The 17,761-nt window shown below is 38.6% G+C and overlaps 1 protein-coding gene across 2 annotated transcripts in view; it reads right to left on the bottom strand.

Moving 5' to 3' along the window:
- Positions 1-17,761, bottom strand: part of LOC306854714 (rho guanine nucleotide exchange factor 10-like protein) — a 143,636-nt gene that overhangs the window by 121,159 nt on the left and 4,716 nt on the right. The window contains exons 2-6 of one of the 2 annotated variants that reach the window (XM_079392948.1): positions 11,748-12,008; positions 11,514-11,535; positions 6,682-6,836; positions 4,017-4,085; positions 2,625-2,752 (exon numbers count right to left, since the gene is read on the bottom strand). In XM_079392948.1, the coding sequence (XP_079249074.1) occupies positions 2,625-2,752; positions 4,017-4,085; positions 6,682-6,836; positions 11,514-11,535; positions 11,748-12,003 (630 nt within the window). In that variant the 5' untranslated portion in view covers positions 12,004-12,008. Of the gene's footprint in view, positions 1-1,484; positions 1,532-2,624; positions 2,753-4,016; positions 4,086-6,681; positions 6,837-11,513; positions 11,536-11,747; positions 12,009-17,761 lie in introns of those variants that run through there. The other variant, XM_079392949.1, reaches the window with a different exon arrangement.

Raw genomic sequence — 17,761 nt, 5'->3', positions numbered from 1 at the left:
CATTTTTGCCTTCAGAACTGCCTTAATTCTTCGTGGCATAGATTCAATAAGGTGTTGGAAACATTCCTCAGAGATTTTGGTCCATATTGACATGATAGCATCACGCAGTTGCTGCAGATTTGTCGACCGCACATCCATGATGAGAATCTCCCGTTCCACCACATCCCAAAGGTGCTCTATTGGATTGAGATCTGGTGACTGTGAAGGCCATTTGAGTAAAGCGAATTCATTGTCATGTTCAAGAAACCAGTCTGAGGAAACCAGTCTGAGATGATTTGAGCTTTGTGACATGGTGCATTATCCTGCTGGAAGTAGCAATCAGAATATAATAAAGGGATGGACATGGTCAGCAACAATACTCAGGTAGGCTGTGGCGTTTAAACGATGCTCTATTGGTACTAAGGGGCCCAAAGTGTGCCAAGATATATCCCCCACACCATTACACCACCACCACCAGCCTGAACCGTTGAGACAAGGCAGGTTGGATCCATGCTTCCATGTTCTCTACGCCCAAACCTTGGTTGTAACAAGTGGTTATTTGAGTTACTGTTGCCTTTAAATAATCTCTAACCAGTCTGCCCATTCTCCTCTGACCTCTGACATCAACAAGGCATTTTCGTCCACACAACTGCCGCTCACTGGATATTTTCTCTTTTTCGGACCGTTCTCTGTAAACCCTAGAGATGGTTGTGCGTGAAAATCCCAGTAGATCAGCAGTTTTTGAAATACTCAGACCAGCCCGTCTGGCACTAACAAACTTTTCACGTTCATAGTCACTTAAATTCCCTTTTCCTCCCCATTCTGATGCTCGGTTTGAACTTCAGCAAGTCGTCTTCACCACATCTAGATGCCTAAATGCACTGTGTTGCTGCCATGTGATTGGCTGATTAGCAATTTGTGTTACCAAGCAATTGAACAGGTATACCTAATAAAGTGGCCGGTGAGTGTATATATATACAGACAACATCAAATAACTGCACAGCTTCTTTGTCTGTGTTTGATGACATGAAATTTATATGACCAAACAAGATCAAGCACAGTGAACTTCTACAGGTATCTCTTCTGCTCTGTTTGTTGGAATCAGAGAACACAATGTATGGCCCCTGAGACTCAGAACACAGATAAAAAAGGGACAGAAAAGCAAGACACACAGAGAGAGATAGAAAACTCAAAGGAAAAAGTCTTACCCTGCTGAAAAAGACTTACATATACTGTGCTCTGGATGCTAGTCCCAAGCATGGGATGCTGGGATGTCAGTACACCACCAGGCTTTTTTTACTACATTTAAGTTTGTCTGGTTGACAGCAAGTCTATGTTGATCAGCAACAACAGACCAGCATAAAACAGCATGGAAATTCATGCTGGTCCTTTCAGCAGGGAAAAGTGCAAAACCTTGAACCCAGGATTGTGCGATCGCTCCAATTTACAGCTCTGAGCTAGTTCTCCCCCTAATGCCCATTCTTCCCATACATGCATGAGTGTACCTGATATCTGCCCCCCAGTCTCATGGCTAGTTCCTGTTTGGTCCTGGTGTAACGTTCTCTCAGTCGTCGAACATCAGGGGAGAGCTACGGGTATCATCACGGCAACAATGCAGGCCATAGGTGAGAGCACAATAACATAGCAACATGGAGGAAAGGAAGGAACGAAGGGGTAAGCATAAAAGTGAGGGAAAAGGAGTGATGAGGGCAAGGCAAAATCAGGATTGACCACAAAAGCATATGCAAGAGAAATGACTGGAATCAGGAGTGTGGCTTAATTTTTAAGTCAAAGCAGTGTCGGATGAGCGGACCTGACTTTTTGTACAGAAAAACAGACACAGCCATCATTAAGTATTTCAGTCACTATTATTTTTTCATAATGAAAAATGGCTGTTTCTGACGCAGTTGCAAAGACCAAAGCCCAGTTACCCAGCACTGTAGTGAAGTCAATAGTTGCTTGTTTGTCCTTGTGAGTTCATTTTAATCTTAACAAGCCCACTATAGGAACTCTTGACACCTTTCGAAATAAAATCATTCCAATTATACATGCACTAAAAAAGCTGGAGGAATAACTGTTAAACTGAGCTCAAATCACTGTGGTATTAGACTCAGCAATCTAATTCTTGCTTATCGTGAGTCGTCTGGCAGTAGGAATCTTATGGAGCCTAATTCAGTAGAGGTAAAGGTGAGTCTGGCCATGGGAAATTGGTTTCTGAGGGACTGCCGCCTGGGCAAAGTGTTTTCCATACCAGTGTGACCTCATGAACGTGTAAGGGCAGATAACACAGTGCACACTGAATTCAAATTTGCAGCAATATAGAGCAGCGGGAAAGTGTGTAAGTTACACCCAACGTTAGTAGAGAGTAGGCAAGTGTTGGCCAATACTGCACTCTTGTGGTGGCAAAGCACACAGCAACCCTACACAGACCATTAAAGTATCACAAGAACCTGCATCTCAAATAAATCATGAAACCAAGTACCAATCAATCAGCCCGCAACCTTGGAGGGTTTAAATCTTTGTACAGGCCTTTGTGGTTTATCATTATGAGGAATGTGAAAATGTGTGAAAATAAATCAGATTTTTGTCAGGATGTAATTATTGTAGTTGTGGGGAGTCTTGAATTAACACACACACACACGCACCTTGCTGCGGGTTGGCGCCCTCTCCGAGTCAGACTGCTCATCATAGCTTTCAAACTCACTTGAGCTCCAGTCATTATTGGGCCCTTGCAAGCCCTCCTCTTTCTGTATGTCTTCATAGATCAAGTCAGCTGACACACAAAGCAAAACAGATTTCAGTACAGTCTTGTAAATATCGAAGGACTTTGCCGACCCAACCCCTCTCTTCCATGGAGGGACGAGCAGACTTTAAACTTCAGCCACAAAACTGGCTAACTAGCACATTATAAGGAAAGGCGATTTACAAAGATTCATAAAAAACCCTTATAGTCACTTCTGTAGGTGAGACTGGATCATGAATTATTCGCGCAAACATAAACCTGAGACACATCGCACGATTTTCAGCTGTCCCAGACGAAAGACTGGCACAGTGAAACAATCGCAGCAATTTCTGATTTGCCACGTTTGTTTCACGATGGCAGTCTTTCATCTGGGACAGCCGAAAATCGTGCAGTGTATCTCAGGCTGTAGACACATTTAGGCAGATTGGGGATCGGCGCATTCCCTTCAAAACAAAAGTAACGTTAATCCTTTGCATCTTTAGCGGCTCAGATGTCAGGAGTAAATGACGACTGCTATATTCATTATTACATCCAACAACAGAACACCTCAATCGCTTAATCGGAGACATCTTGTCTTCCCCTGCACCGGAGTCGGCACAATGGCGGACGGCTCACAACTCACTCAGGGCCTTGTCAATCAACTATCGTGGGAGCAGTCTGTGCAGAACTGTGTCATTCTGACAGGAGTCTCAGAATAGCCTGATTTGAGAAAGGGGTTTTTAAAATAGGGATTAAAAAAAAAAAACACTGGGTGGATTTTTATCATTATAGGATGATCTGTACAGACACGTCCAACATACATTTATGTTCAAACAAATCTGATGACCCCTTTAATTCCATTTTAAAAATATTTTCCTTATTTCTACATTCCAATTTATATGAATTACATAAAAATTTGATTTGCAAGCTTTAGCAGTGTGCAGTATACATCTACTTTTGTTACACAATAAATATATTTTTTTTTTTTCAATCTTTGTTTAGATTATCATCATTTGTAAATGTACCAATTACAATATTCTAATGAATTTTCATATTTTAAGATGGAACACTAAGATCAGAAACAAGAGTAAAACTATCAAATAAATTCAAACCGTAGAAAGATTAATTATAAAAGTTTAGTAAATAACTTGCAAATGTTCTAATATTTAACCTTGTAAAAACGTTCTAAATATTTATTATAGAAACTAACCCCTGGTACACAAAAGTGCTTGTAGAGAAAACACTCAATCAACAATCAAACAGTCTTGGAGATCTACATGCCAAAAGACAGACCCAAACACCATCTAAGACTGACCGTCTCCAGAAGACAGATCTTCACATGGTACATCATCATAGATCACCTCTGGACCAACAGAGACCTCACCTAAAAAGAAAAAAATAAATAAATAAATAAAAATGAAATGCATGCTTAAGGACTGTGAGTGCATTAATTTGGATGTGTTTACCAAATAAAAGCAAAGAAAGAAGCCTATGAATATTTGTGAAAAGTCCCTTGACAGAAAATAGAGAACAGAGCATCAAAAACAAAACTATTGTTCTTTGCTTGAGTTTTTTACAAGATTTTATGATCTGAGAGCTGCTTCCAAAAAGCGTATCCAAGCTAACACAGACATATGCTCATATCATACTTGTGAGTTTTGTGCTATTATTTATTTATTTATTATTATTATTGCTATTTATGCTATGTGATTGTTTTTTTTACCCTGTATTTGTAGTGCTCTAGTCAGCATCGATCAAATAACGTCAATGAGACTGAACTTGGCATGCCACATTCTTTTAAAAGATTCTCGTGAACGTACGTATTGTCAAGTATGGTGACCCATACTCGAAATTGGTGCTCTGCGTTTAACCCATCCAAGTGCACACACACAGCAGTGAGTAGTGAACAAATGCGCACACACACACACACACACACACACACACACACACACACACACACACACACACACACACACACACACACACACACACACACACACACACACCCGGAGCAGTGGGCAGCCATGCTGCGGCGCCCGGGGAGCAATTGGGGGTTCGGTGCCTTGCTCAAGGGCACCTCAGTCATGGTATTGAGGGTGGAGAGAGCGCTGGACATTCACTCCCCCCACCTACAATTCCTGCCGGCCGGGGACTCGAACCCACAACCTTTCGATTACGAGTCCGACTCTCTAACCATTAGGCCACGACTTCCCCCGATGATTTGTTGATAACAATTTCTTCTTAATATTACCCAAAAAGCTCTAGCTATTTTTCTGAATAGCCTAGCAAATAATCAACGTTTTCTAGTTTTTCAAGTATTTTTCTCTAAAATTTCTGTAACATTTTCAAGAAAATACACAAATTTTAAATACAAACATGGTTTTATATTATTCTGTTACAAAAGCAAAACTATGTGATTTTTACTCACCCTGGTCTGCCCAAACCTATATGACATGTTCATCCGTGATACACGGGGATGTCAAGATGGTGACCAATTAAGCTCCAAAAAGCCCAAGATAAAAGTGTATAATAAAAGCGGTCCATAATTTGTTCATTCGGTTGATTTAGGTGAAATCTGATCATACAGAAAATCCTGTCCTACTCTAATCTGGCGTGTGTGCGAGAATGTGTTTGTTATCTTAGTGCATATCACACGTGTAAATCACTGTAAAAAAAAAAAAAAGTTAGAGTTAGAATTTTAAGGCAACCAGCTTCAGCAGATTTTTTAGTTTTCTCAATTTATTTTTGTCGGAGATTGTCAATTTTTTGTTGTTTAAACTTAAAACAACAAGTTGAGAAAACTCAAAAATCTGCTGAAGCTGGTTGCCTTAAAATTTTAAGCTGGCTCAACTTTATTTACAGTGTGCGAAGAAACTGCACACTGTTCCGTCTATCGTCAACGTGGTAGCCTACATTTGAACGTTGAACAAGAACAAATTGTAGAATTTACAAGACTGCTAAAGGCCGACATCTCGCCTTCAAATGTAGATTTCTAGTGCGCACGTGAACATAATTATTTTTTCCTTCAAATGTTTGAGGCTCCGTGCTGATGACCTTTTGATTGCTATTTTGTATAACATAGCCTTTAAGTGCTCAAGCACTTGCTTTTTGTTGAATCTATAAAATATGATCTAAAACTTGTACAAATACTGATTTCTCAATCAATGCATTCTTGTTTTGTATAATGAAGAAAGAAACAAATAAAGCCAAAGTGTCATTGATTTTTAAATTGTCAAATACAACTTATAGTATTTCAGTCTTCTTGAGACATGGGACAAAACATGTCCAGCAATTGTAACTGCTATCAGGTTTAAAAAAATATATATATTTTCAATTGTAAATGTTATGAGGATTAATAATAGAATTGTCAGGGTTTTAGACTGTCTTGTGTGGTTTTGCTCCCCATGTGCTCCGTGACCCAGTTTCTGTCTCCCGCTCATTATGTTATTTGGTTTGGACGTGTCGAGTCGTTAGTCCCTAATTGTCTGTGTATTTAAAGAATGTTCAGTTCCCTGTTTCTTTGTCTGGTGTCTATTGTCTATGATGTGCTTCATCTCTGTTCCTGGCTGCCCTGTGATACCCCTGTTTGGATTATTAAAAGACTGATATTTGAGAGTATTCCTACGTCTTCTCGTTCCTACCGTAAGCAACTGTGACAAGAATATATTTAACACAATTATCCCCTTCAATTTAATTTTATCATTATTATGTGAAATCTGACACTTGTTGTCTTCTCACTACATCTAAAACAGTGTGTCCACAAAATGTTCAATCATTGATATGCTATAACATGGATAAAAAAAGCATAGCATGGATATAAAAGCATAGCTCAGTAGCTTAGTACATATAAGATACATAAATGTAGTTTCATTTGTACAAGTTTTTATTTTTTTCAATTTTGCACCCTGTTTTGTCCCACTTCTCAAGAATTACTGATTTATTAAACATAACTGTGAGACATTTGATGTTTTAGCTCTTACCTTCAGCATTTTGTGCTGGGCTGGGTCTGATATCCTCTGTTCCTGTGTCAGTTTTAATAGTGCATGTTTCTCTCTCGGTCTTCACCTCAGTGCAAGCCTGGTCTTCCTTTTCATTTAAGTTCTCTGGTGCAGCAGAGTCTGTGGAAGCTTGGTCTCTGGAACATTCCCCAAAAATAGAGCCATATTATTGCAGACCTCTCAAGGGTATAACGTACTGAGATCAATTCAGGCCTAAGACTGGGTGGTGGGTGGCAGAAGAGAAGGAGAAGAGTTCAGATGCCTCCGCCCCATATGATTATCACAAAAAGCTCATAAGTGGTACAGTGTTTTGTGTAGAGGACTTAAGCTTGTGGAAATGGAAATTAGATGGAAATAGGGTACAGCAGTACAGAGACGAATAACCAATGCAATATGAGGTATATTATCTTCGATTTGATTAAATTGAAATAAATGTTTATAAATGCTAGTACTGCAGGCCAGTCAACCCAGTGGTGCTTATTATGTCAACTTCATTTACAGTAAATTCAAATAAATATTAGCTGTGGTACTCAAAAAAATAATTAATTTAATAAGTTAATTACAAGGAAAAAAGATGATGGACATTCTGTCCATGGAATGATGTTGTCATTTTACAGCACTTCCGGTCATTGAAAGGTATTTCAGCATGAGTTGAGAGTCGTGATCTATTGCCTCCAATGACGCCACACATGCTTATATCAATTCACAGCACCTTTTACATAACATTTTGAGGGCATTAATGCACTGCATGAAAAGAGTAATTTCCGCGATAAATCGTACAATGGAAATTTCAGTGAAACTTAAGGTGTACGTAAGACGCATGTACGAAAATTTCCCAGGCAAGTGTACTGAGTCCTGTACACGTCCATACACTTGAGATGCACTGAGAGTTTCGGATACAGGATATTTCTGATTGCACACACTAGATGTTCAGAGATTTCCAGTATACCAGCCCTTATGAAAATAACCCATGGTTTTATTATAGTAAAAGTGTAGGCTATTTACTTTTTTTGGCAGACTGATTGCTATATTTGTATAACCACAGTTTTACTACAAATACACATTTTTAACTACAATTACCATGTTATTTATTTATTTTTATGTACCATGGTTAATTGTCACAAAGACTGTAGAATACATTATCTTAAAGAGACTTTGATTGTCATAAGGACCAAGAACTGTTGTGTTGTTTGGGTGTTTATCGGTTCACATTAATTTAAAATTAAATTTTAATTTTAAATTAATTAAATTAATCCAAATTTAATTAATCTAAAAGAGTCTTTTGATTAACAGAACCGCAACATTTGAGTGAAATTAATAAAAATCTGCACATTCGTGGGTAGTGTTATCTCGGGGTTTGTTATAGTTTGGCAATCGAGGTAATAAACACAATAATATCACGCAAGGACATTTCAGGCCTCGCATTTGGAGCTGAATCACCCAAGACTCGCTATTCTTGATGCCCGCAAATCGAATCTTTTTGGAATCGACTCCAAGCATCACTGTTCTTACCCCTCCCTGAGTGTCTGCTGATGCGAGCTTGGCTAACATGGCCTGCCAGAACTATCGCTATGCTCAATAAGTTGTTTGATGTTGTAATATGTTTAAATTGCATTTCTAGCATGACGTTGTAGAGAAGGGTCTGGCTGTCCGACGCAGCTACCGGAGCTGATCGCGGCGACTCTAGTCAATGCTTGTTTACAGTAGACATGCCACGGCACGTTTCAAATGCGTCCCGTGCCGCTTTGCTAAAGATTTCTTATGCATCTCACTATGTCGTGTATGAAATAATATCTGTGTGCATGTGTGTAAAACAATTTATCCAGTTATTATTAAAAAAACAAGCTAAACAGACTTCATAGTTAGTGTTAGTGAAGCGGTCAGAGGAATCTTTCTGCCTCCACCTAAGCTCCGCCCACAGAAAACGTCACAATGTTTAGTAACAGAAAAAGGGTCTGTATTACTTACTATTGGAGAAAGCGTAACGGCTAACTTGGATCAGGTGTGCCGTAATAACCAATCACTTTACAGCCTTTACAGCCTTGACATCACTGAATTTCAGTCAGAGTTGTGCAACACTCAATCGCAGTTTGCAGATGCCATAGGAGTACACTTTTACGCAGAACTCACTTTAAACCAACATCGAGTGTTTGTAATAACTTCCTTTTGCGACCACATGTGTTACTTTGGGCGGCCGCGGTACATTGTAAAAGTAGCCCAAAAAAATCACAACCGACAGCTCTGTAATTTTTTCCGCGACAGTATTTTCAAAAGAGCCAAATTGTGTGGGAAAACTGCAACACTGGTTCGCTGTACCCTTATCACATATGAATATACATATCTCTCGCGCACTGTCGGTCTCTCTCTCTCTCTCTCTCTCTCTCTCTCGGACACACTTGCTCTCTCCGCGTTCACTTCACTTTTGTCAACTATCCACCCTATCTGCCCTAAATAGTTTTGAAAATTACTAATATCACATAGCATTTGGGGTGGATAGTGTGCACATTGACGCTGATAGATACCTTCCGCGCTGCGATGACGGCAAGAAGTTGGTGTCAAACCTTATCAAACGATTAATTTGCGTTAAAAAAATATTATCGCCTTGACGTTGACAGCCCTAATATATACAAATACATATATATACATACAGGTGCTGGTCATAAAATTAGAATATCAGGTTAAGGTCAGGCGAGTTTGCTGGCCAATCAAGAACAGGGATACCATGGTCCTTAAACCAGGTACTGGTAGCTTTGGCAGTGTGTGCAGGTGCCAAGTCCTGTTGGAAAATGAAATCTGCATCTCCATAAAGTTGGTCAGCAGCAGGAAGTATGAAGTGCTCTAAAACTTCTCTGGTAGACAGCTGCGTTGACCTTGGACCTCAGAAAACACAATGGACCAACACCAGCAGATGACATGGCACCCCAAACCATCAATGACTGTGGAAACTTTACACTGGACCTCAAGCAACGTGGATTATGTGCCTCTCCTCTCTTCCTCCAGACTCTGGGACCTTGATTTCCAAAGGAAATGCAAAATTTACTTTCATCAGAGAACATAACTTTGGACCACTCAGCAGCAGTCCAGTCCTTTTTGTCTTTAGCCCAGACAAGACGCTTCTGACGCTGTCTCTTGTTCAAGAGTGGCTTGACACAAGGAATGCGACAGCTGAAACCCATGTCGTGGTGGTTCTTGAAGCACTGACTCCAGCTGCAGTCCACTCTTTGTGAATCTCCCCCACATTTTTGAATGGGTTTTGTTTCACAATCCTCTCCAGGGTGCGGTTATCCCTATTGCTTGTACACTTTTTTCTACCACATCTTGTCCTTCCCTTCGCCTCTCTATTAATGTGCTTGGACACAGAGCTCTGTGCACAGCCAGCCTCTTTAGCAATGACCTTTTGTGTCTTGCCCTCCTTGTGCAAGGTGTCAATGGTCGTCTTTTGGACAACTGTCAAGTCAGCAGTCTTCCCCATGATTGTGTAGCCTACAGAACTAGACTGAGAGACCATTTAAAGGCTTTTGCAGGTGTTTTGAGTTAATTAGCTGATTAGAGTGTGGCACCAGGTGTCTTCAATATTGAACATTTTCACAATATTCTAATTTTCTGGAATACTGAATTAGTTGTCAGTTATAATCATCAAAATTAAAGGAAATAAACATTTGAAATATATCAGTCTGTGTGTAATGAATAAATCTAATATGCAAGTTTCACTTTTTGAATAGTATTACTGAAATAAATAAACTTTTTCATGATATTCTAATTTTATGACCAGCACCTGTAGTATCTTCATCCTTAGCTCAGCACATCAAACCTGTTCTACATCATGGATACCATGCCCCAGGGAAGACTGGGTAGGGCACCTATGTGTCTGTGGTGTTACCCAGCGGCCATCCTGGACCAGTACAATCAACACTCCAGACCACTTTCAGACCAGCACAGCTGCCTGAAGAGCCTAGCTACTAGCCCCCAGTCCTTCCAAGCCGACAACCTCTAGCTAAGCCTAGACTGCCTAGTTATGTTTCTGTATCACAGCCCAGTGGACCGCAATCTGGACCTTTGAGACAATTGCAACAGCCTGGCTACCAGTCTCTGGCCAAGCCAGGGCAAGATGTGCATCAGCCTCTATCTAAGCCTGTGCAATACAGCTACAAACCCTTAAGTAAGCCAGAACCTTCCAGCTACCAGCCTCAAATGTTGCCTAGCCACCAGTCACACACTACGTCTGGTTACGCTTCCCCAGCCATGCCAGCACAGTCCAGTTAACTTACCAGGCACAGTTGAGTTCTGAGACTATCTCTCAGTCTGGGTACCAGATATCTTCCATGGCAGGGCAGTCAAGTTCCCAGCCTCAAAAGCTGCCTAGCGGCCAGTCCCTAGCTCAGTCTGGCTACTCTTCCCCAGCCGTTACAGTGCAGTCTAGGTTCCAGCCCCAGGTACAGTCAAGTAATGAGGCCATATCACAGCCTGGGTTCCAGACCTCTATACCTGGGCAGTCACGTTACCAACCTGTATCCAGATCAAGTTCCCAATCCCTGGAGCAGTCCAGTAGTCTCTTTATTTCAAGCTATGAGTCTGTGTCCCAGTCGATGCAACCTGGAACTCCGTATCCAGCACAGATGAATTATCTGCATATCACAAACCAAAATGCTCCTGGACAAGCTCAAAGTAGCCAGCGTTCTTCCCAAACCATGTTCAGGCTTTTGCAACAAGTGAAGTCATAGCGATTTACTTGTTTTGGTTAATGTTTGCTCTAATGTTTTGAAAGTGTCATTAGCAAGTGTATTTTTGTGAGGTTTTTAAGTGAAAACTCTTACCTTTTGTTGATGGCTGATGCATCTGTAAATAAAATAAGGGGAAAATGTGAGGCTTGTATAATCTAGTTTAAATAGGCTGATTTTATCGTTCAGTGGAACGGTAATATCATGTAGTGGAGAACCACTACAAGCTTGCCTTGTAGTGGTTCCCCAAGCTGCAGTTCAGTAATTCCCAATACCAAAATGAGATCCCAGGTGAATATAATGTGTGTAAATGACGAAGTAGGAACTTACTAGTGTTATAACTGGTACACTCCTGACCAGCAGGAGAAACTGTAGTGACTGCTTGGGATAAATTATCTGCATGATTTTCCTGAGTCACTTTCAAGTCACTTGAATGTGTCTGGTGCTCACTGCATTTTGCGGTCTCCTCTCCAGAGGTAGTCTTGCTCTTTTGTTTGCCAATCTCATCTTCAAAATTTAATTTTTCTCTTTGCCCTTCTTCCTCCGCATCTTTCTCCAGGTACTGGTGAGATGAATCTGTGGACATAGGCTCTGTAAAAAAAGGAGCCAAATGTTACTTTATACATCAAACTACACTGCATGTAGGTCTTTTACTTGCACTTCTATAAAGTGTATATATGATGACTAAGGTGTGTGTTTGTTTACGCACAGAAAATTAAAAAGTTATTGTCTTTATGAATTGCAAGTTTGTGTATCACTGGGACATACTACTTTGGATCAACACTCTATAACAGAACATGAACATGAAAACAATGTCATCAAATTGCAATTATAGGCAACCCTGCTTTGGAATTTAGTGACTTGGCGTTTGGGAGATTTTCCTCCCCCACGTAAACCACACACACAGTTTATTAAACATTCTTTAGTCGTCACATCTGTCACTGTAAAAAAATAAAATGGCTTTAATGAGTTGCACTATTTAAGGCAAATGCTCCCTCATCCCACATTTGGGGTTTAATGACCTCACAGTTGTTTCCTTTGGTGGCACATTTCCAAGCAGTGATATGTCCGATGATATTGCCTTTTGGTAGATGACCTCACTGTCCACAAGGACGTGATTGTACATGAATTGTATTTATGTGTAGAACACAAATGATGTCACAGCCAGGCATACAAGGCAGAATATAGATTGTGTTATTAATTTATCCAAAATCAATGTTTGCAATGAAATATAAGCTTAAAGGACTATAAAACTTTGGTTTGCGTAACAGGTACAATCAGAATACATCTACATGCTACATAACTATACCGTAATGCATCACTAATTAATCTCCTTAGGCAGGCTCGCTAGATTATTTAATAACTAAATATGGACACCATCACTTTGAGGCAAAATCTGTTTGTTTGAAAACCTAACCACAAATGATTTACCTATATGTTTATTCAAATACTGAATCAGTTGCAGTTACAAAAAATGCTAATGTAATGAAGGGAGCCTGAACAACACTAGACATGTTTGTCAGAACATTCATGTGAGTCCATCCTGATAAAGCCATTGTGTCCAAGGCATTCTGTCCCTTACAGTGGACCACAAACACAGTTTCTCCAGTGGGCCCACTTCATGGTATACCACACACAATGGCACTCTTGTGATGAGACCTTGGAACAAACTCACAAAGTGTTGTTTCTGCATTCATCACTGAGGAATGCCTGGCTGTTCATTAGATCACAAGTCAAAAGGTCAATGGTATGTGATGTGAGAAATGGTGGGACCAAGCACTGCTAAAGAGAAAGGATCGTCTGTCTCCAATATTGCATTCATTTCTGATAATATATGACATTACAGTCTCAACCAAGGAGAACCACAGGAAATTGACATCATGATGATGATGCTGATGGCACCAATGTACACAGTCCCCCCAAAAATGCTTTGACTTATATTTTTATGAAGCAGACCGTAAACTTATTTGCTCATGGTGTAATGCAGCATTACGATGGCATTAAAAAGTATTGAGGCAGACTGCAATTGACTGCACATTAGATAAGACCAGTCTGCATCAATATTCACAGCACAGAGCATGGATATCCAACTACTGTCAGTTGTGGTTTATTGGGAGAAATAACCCAAGAAAAATTCAAACAAAATATCAGATATAAACTGAATTGAACAGATATCAATTGTTTCAGAATTACAATTAAATGAATAATTGGAGACTCGTCACAATAAGTGTATAGCTTTATTCTATTACTGTATTTTAGGAGAAACATCTGAAACAAAGTTAGTTGAAATGTACCTGGGAACTCCATGAAGTCTACTGAAATATGAAAGAGAAACCAATAATATTTATTTTCTTGGGGGCATTTACCTGAACTTGGAAGAGCATTACTGCATAACAATTTGTAAATGTGTAAACAGTTTAGATTGCCTATTAATTGGCAAACAATAGCAGCGGGGAAAAATACTGCAATCAAAAAAAAAAAACTATTGAGCAAGAGAACTTTTTTTATTTTATTTTTTTTAAATCAAACAAAGTAAACTGTACACATTTGGGGCCGTATTCACAAAACATCTTAAGGCTAAAAGTAGCTCATAACTTGCCGATTTAGGAGAAAATCTTAAAAATAATGAAAAATAACATTATAATAATATGATAAAATCACTTTCACAGACTTTCAAATAATGTTCCCTCCTGGTGCAATGACCTGCCCAACTCAATCCGAGTAACTGAATCCTCAGCCATCTTCAAGAATCGGCTAAAACACATCTCTTCCATTTTTATTTGACCCTCTAACTCTCTAGCGCTCTCTATTTTAATTATATTCTTAAAAACAAACTTGCCCCTTTTAGACTTGCACTCTATTCATTTACTAACTGCTTGTTTTCTTGAAAAGAAACAAACAAACAAACAAAAAATAACACTATCTTCTCTATTCTTTTTGTATTCTATCTACACTAGCTTGCTCTATCATTTTTCTATTCGAATTGTTTTCTTTTTATTATATAATTTTTAAAAATCCTCGCTACATGTACTATGTTAAGCTAACTGAGACTTGTTATAGCACTTGCGTATCATTGCTCTTTTGTTGATTTTGATTGCTTCCATTGTCCTCATTTGTAAGTCGCTTTGGATAAAAGTGTCTGCTAAATGATTAAATGTAAATGTAAATATACATAATGAGCATGTTAATCCTAGATGTAAGATTCCTAAATATTTGCTTTAGGAGTATTTCACAAAGCGTTTTAGCACTAAAACTAGCTCCTAGATCTCTGAAATGTTAAGAGTAGTGAAGGGGACTCATAAGTCACTAAAACCAAACCAAAAACTCTCCTAAAATGGCTGTTGCCGGCAATCTGCCTCTGAACATAAACATTTTAGAAACATTTGACCTTTTAAAAAGGTATCACCTTTGGTTTTGGAGATTATCTCAACTCCAAATGTTCCTGTGATTATATCTTCGTTTTCACTAACCAGTTGGGCAAGAAGTAACTGCTATTCTTGCATCCAGTTTTTTTGTTTGTTTGTTTGTTTGTTTTTACATTTGCATGTATTACTATCAGCCATGATTATTCTACTCTGTTAATTAAAAGGCTGTTTATATGCATATCCGCTAATTGTTTTTGAGAAGCATACATGTAAGAGGCTGACAATAAGCTGAACATACACTTGTTTAACCGTCTGGTGCTCTTCGGTCACTTTTGACTGAAAAAATCATCGGAATTGAATTTTCGGAATGGTACGAAACTTGATGACTTTTATGGCATTTGGAATGTGACCACACAAAAAAAAATGAGGGCTTGATTCGAGCAGGCTACGTGGTCTGAAAAAAATAAATAAAAAATGACCGACCAAATTGACAAAAACACAAAAATTCAGCAAATTCACACAAAAAATCTACAAATCTACCACAATGCACAAAAAAAGTACACAGCAATGACAGGTGAAACTCTAAAACATCATGAGTGCAAAACCAACACATCCACTCACACTCACACACACAGACACGTAAACACACAATTATACACAATCAAATTAATTGGTATGGCTATAACCATATACTATGCAACTATTTTTACAGCTACATTATTATTCCAAGCCACAATTAATCACAACAATGTATATACAATTACATATGATTAAGCTTATAAATCGTTAGTTTGTTGTTTTACACACATGCACACAGACACACAGACATTATTTCACACACGACATGCATGAGATGCATAAGAAATCTTTAGACGCGCCCATAACAACAAAAGACAATACTTTATTTAACCTTTTCCTATAAGAAGTGTGTGCTGCAAATGCAAGCATTTTTGACGATCGTTTCTGTCCAGTCCGCTCGTTTTATCTCATTTAACCACAGCTGTTGTCGTTTTTTTGTCTGGCAGTGGCATCAGGTATGCCTTAAAATTTCATATTGGAGCCTCTACAACATCGATTCGGGCACACAACATCACAAGAAGATGATATTTTAACTCCTTATGTATCTGAATCTGCGCTGGTTTGTTTTGCCTCTAGCTAGGGCTGTGACATAATCGTGACGTCGGCCCTAAAAGGGTCTATATAAGTTTGATTGTAAAGAGTGGAGATTGTTTTAACTGTCAAAACGTGAATTACACCTGTTGAGGGAGATGACATGAAGGCTAAATCACTGCAACTCTGAAATCAGAGCACAGTTAAATTATTTAATCAAAATCTATTCTATACAATCCTGTCTTTTATCTTTTCAATGGTCCTGATTGGTATATCCTTTAAAGATGCTGGACTTGTTAGTTTTGACTGTGCAAAATTCTATATTCTGTTCAATATGAACTTCACGAAAGACTTAGTTGTGTTTGAAATTATAGAGCGACACCAAATTAAGAGGATTATTGTTTTTATTTATTGTTTTAATGTCGGATTATCATACAGAATGACACAGTTTTGACAGTCATGGTGTGTGCATGAACGAGTGTGAAATACCTATAATTGCGTTGCTTATTCTGATCAATTGTATTGGGCACTTTTTTTGCATTTAAATTCTGACTGTTGACATTGAAAATGATGCATGTGTTTTTCGAGGGTATCGGTTAATTTCTTGATTGCCGTTTTGACAGTGTCTGCTTGCATATTTTAATCATATTTGGTAGTTCTCTTTAATGCATTTGCTCTGATTTGATCCATGGGAAATTTATCTAGCATTATATTTATATTATTTTGTCATTTTTTTAAGACTAAAAATAATTTGAAATGTCTTCATGTATGTGGTCTCCCATGGTTTTAAAATCGTTTAATGGCAATTTATTTGAATACGGCAACACAATATTGTGCTTTACAATATTTAAATATCTGATGAATAAATGAATAAATCTCTGACAGAGACTATCAGCCAATCACTGTGTGCATAGTTAGTAAGCATGCTGACATTATCCAAGGTTAACCCTGCCCTTATTCTTAGCTTAACTTGTATGGTGTTCGGGTCTGTGGGACCCTTTTTCAATTTATATCAAAAGAAAAATTATAGTATTAATTATTTTTCAAATTCAGACTCATTGGCCTTGGCTCATTTTCTGGGAAGAACATATATCAGAACAAATTTTCAATGACCACTCACTGTGTGCTTAGTTGAGTGTTCTGAGAGAGACTGATTGTTGTCTGTCAGTTTGCTTTGCCATTTGTTCGTATTACTGACTACTGCCTGTTCTTTGACCTTGATTCTGGATTACCCCTGCTTGGACTCGTTTGCTAACCACTGTAAATAATTGTATATAGTAACTTTGGGGAGGGAGACAGACGCCATTTTTGTTGGAACCTTTTTTGTAGATCTTTTTTGGACAGAGAGTTAGGGAAGTAATTGTATTTTATTTTGTGTACTAGGGAATTTAGAGGGATAAATTAGTTGTTTTTTGTTTGTTATTTTGGCATTGTCGGCTCCTGAAGCTAAAATACCCCATTTGTACTGTTTAAATCATTGTTCTCATTAAACTACTGTTCATTCGTTTTCCAAAACTCCTCCATGTCCTTGTACTCGTTCATGTTGCGCCTTTACCCCTTGACGGGGCGTAATATTACATACAGGATGTTCGGGTCCACTGGACCCGGGGCTAATAAAAGAGTGGAAATTTTTGTACCTTCACTCTTGTCCTGTTGTCTGGGACTGATATATTAGTATGTCTGTGTGTGTGTGTCAGAGATTCATTCACTGAAGTATTGTAGAACACAATATTATGTAGCCAAATTCAAATAAAGGTTTAAAAATAAAAATGTTAATTGCCACATTCAAATAAAGATTTTAAAATTCAGGCAAAGTGTCACTAATTAAACAATATAATATAGATGTATATGCTCAGCTAATTGTCAGCC

This window comes from Barbus barbus (assembly GCF_936440315.1).
Source record: "Barbus barbus genome assembly, chromosome: 35".
In the NCBI taxonomy this organism is placed as follows: domain Eukaryota; kingdom Metazoa; phylum Chordata; class Actinopteri; order Cypriniformes; family Cyprinidae; genus Barbus; species Barbus barbus.
The sequence above is the reverse complement of the archived record's forward strand: the minus strand, read 5'-3'. Positions and strand labels throughout refer to the sequence as shown.